General features: G+C 43.6%; 1 protein-coding gene across 1 annotated transcript; it reads left to right on the plus strand.

The window, feature by feature from the left end:
- The first annotated feature begins 1005 nt into the window (after positions 1 to 1005).
- Positions 1006 to 2648, plus strand: LOC122394342 (uncharacterized protein KIAA1958-like). The gene is made up of 2 exons (XM_043391174.1): positions 1006 to 1203; positions 1268 to 2648. The coding sequence occupies exon 2, from the start codon at positions 1290 to 1292 to the stop codon at positions 2499 to 2501; it is 1212 nt and encodes a 403-aa protein (XP_043247109.1). The 5' UTR covers positions 1006 to 1203; positions 1268 to 1289; the 3' UTR covers positions 2502 to 2648.
- Positions 2649 to 3627: the final 979 nt, after the last annotated feature.

A 3627-nucleotide genomic window follows, 5' to 3' on the forward strand; every position in this document is an offset into this window, starting at 1 on the left:
CCTTGGAAAGCACAAGAGATCGTTTCAGGCAAGATAAAAACATCTTCATTATGAACTTCAATATCATGATATGTATTTTAATAGAACCGTCCGGAGTCGGAGTTGGAGTCGGAGTCGGAGTCGTTTTTTGAAGCCGGAGTCGGAGTCGGAGTCGGAGTCACCCTAAAATCCATCGACTCCGCAGCCCTGATTTCCAGAGCCATCAAGGCTCTGAGAAACATAACCGTGTTTAACGCGTGTGTTTACCGATAAAACCGCGCCGGGCGCCCGGTAGCCGGCGCAGCGGCCGGGCCGCACGCGCTGCCTGGGGCTCAGTGACATTGAACTCGGCAGCGCTACCCGGAGAATGTCTCACTGTGTGTCCTCCCACTTGGTGCGTATCGCTTGTGATTAACCCCTGTTGGCGGCACTTACAATGATGCTTACGCATCGTCGCTGGTGTGAGTTCGATGTCAGGCATTTTGCAAACTGCCTGAGAAAATAATTTCAGGCAGTTTGCAAAATGCCTGGTGGGCCAGGCAGTTTGCAAACTGCCTAGGCATTTTGCAAAATGCCTGGCCGGTCAGGCATTTTGCAAAATGCCTAGCCAGTCAGGCATTTTGCAAATTGCCTAGGCATTTTGCAAAATGCCCGAGTTTCACTTTGCCTGTAACATATATATATATATATATATATATATATATATATATATATATATATATATATATATATATATATATATATATATATATATATATATATATATATATATATATATATATATATATATATATATATATATGTGTGTGTGTAAATTTGGGCAGCAGGTTCTCATTGATGCATGTTTGTGTAAAAATGACAGCATAACGGGCGTTTGTTTGCTTTTTTGCCAAGTTCTCTAAACTTCGTACGATCTTCTTGCCATCTGCTTCAAATTCATGTAAAATTGTGCCTATATTGTCGGGTAACGTTTCGTTAATATCACCATTAACATCTTCAGACATACAAAACAGACACAATATTATATATTAAACCACGAGCAGGAATAAAAATCATTTAAACGTCGAGCCGCAGGCGAGACGTTTAAATGATTTTTTTTCCTGCGAGTGGTTTAATTGTTTTATCCCGTGGCGGTTGCGCGTTCTTCAATAAATATACAAGCTCACAAAGCCATCTGCAAAATATTTATCAGCTTCCATGATTACTTCCTTGGATTACTTTCTCGTTACTTTTTGATAGTAGGGGTCTGATTACTTTATTGTACTAATTAATTTCTACTTCTTCTTGGTCTAACTACTTTCTGGGTCGATATGAACCATGAAAGGGAGTTACCTAATTTTGACATGTTTCAAGGGTTCCTGGACTATGATGATGAACCAGATGAAAATGTGGAAGAAAGAATTGACAAGTTTATTCAAAATCAGGTGCCGGCGGCAACGACTAAGAAAACCAAGTCAGATATCCGGAAGTTAGACGCTTTTCTACAAAGAAAGAATGAGACTAGACCGATAGAGACTATTCCGGCAAGGGAGCTGAACATAATTCTATGCGAATTTATCATGGAACTTAACAAGGACAATGGCGATCCATTTGAAATTTCTACTTACAACGGCGTTCGGTATTCGCTGGAGAGACATCTGAAGGCCGTGAAGCACCCGCAACCAGATCTGAGTGGGAAAGAATATGATAAGTTTCGGGCTTGTCTGTCGGCAAAGGTGACCATTGCGAAGGGAGCAGGAAAGGGAAATCGGCCGAATCGTGCAATGCCCCTCAGCGAAGATGATGAGAAGAAACTTTGGACTAGTGGAGCAATGGGGAAACACTCGCCTAAGTGTCTCTTGCGGGCACTCTGGTGGAAGTTTACCACTGGCTTCGGTCTTCGTGGTGTTCAAGAACACCGTGACATGCAATGGGGCGATGTGAAGCTCGGTGAATCGTCTGAAGGGACCTTCATCGAGTTTCAGGAGCGAGCTACTAAGACGAGAAAAGGTGCATGCCCGGGACGCCCATTCACCCCCAAGATATACTGTACTTGTGAGGGTCAGTGTTCCGAAAGCTGTGCGGTGGCTCTTTTCAAGCTATATGAAGAAAAGAGACACAACAAAGAACACCCAGCGTTCTACCTAGCCATCAACTACCAGAGCAAAGAAGACTGGTATAAAAACCAGCCGCTCGGCAACGGCAGCCTCAGCAAGATGATGAAAGAGACAGCGATTGACGCGGGCTTAGAAGGAAACAGGTTTACCAACCACAGCGGCCGCAAGACCTTCATTGCGCAGCTTACGGGACATAAGAGTGTTAGTTCTCTATCGAGCTACGCCGAAGCCGATGAAAAAATGCAGAAGAGAATGTCGGCTGTGGTCGCAGGAGAGAGCCATCCTGCTGGGCCAGTCAAGAGGACAGAAGTTGTGTCTCGCGCGGATGGGGGGCAAGATGTTCACGCGCAGAGCATGTCGACTGGTGCGAGCGGATTCAGTGGGAACTTCAATGGCTGTACATTCTATGTGTACAGTCGTAACTGATAAGTTACGAGGGCGCTAGACAACAAGGAGTGGAGTGATTTGAATAGTGATTTTGAAAACTGTCACCATTAAAACGTTATGCTTGTTCAGCCTGCAACTCGAATGTTTTGAATGTGATGCGATGTGATTGAAATACATATCGTCATATATGATGGATCACCGATGTTTGTTTTGGTTATTCAAATGAATTAACACATTTAATTTCAATACCCATCCCTGTATGAAATGTGACGTCACAACAAGGGGTTTAACAATTTGTTAAACCCCTCCCGCATGTTTAACAACTCAGTTATCCATCGAGTGATAAACTTTTCAAGATAACACGTGAACAAATGTGTAACACATCCTTTCGCCATGGGATAATACCAAATATAACATTCGTCTCGTCTCGAAAATCGCAAGGAATGAGTTTCCTATTGACACGGATCTAATTCAATTTGATGTAGCACTTTAAAGTACAAACGCACATGATCATTGCAATGGCACCTCTCGCGATTACATTTTCAGCGCAAATATACGGACACTCTACGTACATATTCATTATACACCGACACACATTTCGTATAACACAAACATTCAGTTACATCATTCGGTTACAATCATCGGTTCAGTTACATTCAGTTACAATCATCAGACAAGCCACACATGTTTCAATGACAGTTTCGCATGCATTCGGCCTACACATAATCAACTAGCACACAAGTCTAAAACCTAAGTGCTATCTATCTGGGCGCCAAGGGTCTTTCATCGTATAAGGACAGAGTACCCGTCATGTTCATTTGCCGGTTGATAGCTGGGTCTCTATCCCTGATGAAGACAGCTTCAAGAATCGCAAGCTTATGTTTTTTGGGACATCTAGCTATGATGCTGGTATTGTTAACCATCATGCTGCGAGTGAGTTTGCTGCCGTGTTCTAATCGGACGTGTTTTTCGGGGGCACCATTTTGAAGGTGCATAGTGATGCGTCGTGACAAGGTCGTAGTGGTGTGGCCAATATATGAGTTGTTTGGTCGGCGCGCGCAGTCGCCAATGGGGCATCGAAACTCATAAATGACGTTGGTCGCCTTGAGATCACTGTTGTCGCGTGATGCGTTGTTGACCATGACTAATCTTGATGTGCTAGGTG

Source organism: Amphibalanus amphitrite, unplaced genomic scaffold, assembly GCF_019059575.1.
Source record: "Amphibalanus amphitrite isolate SeventyFive unplaced genomic scaffold, NRLGWU_Aamphi_draft 000586F_arrow, whole genome shotgun sequence".
Lineage (NCBI taxonomy): Eukaryota > Metazoa > Arthropoda > Thecostraca > Balanomorpha > Balanidae > Amphibalanus > Amphibalanus amphitrite.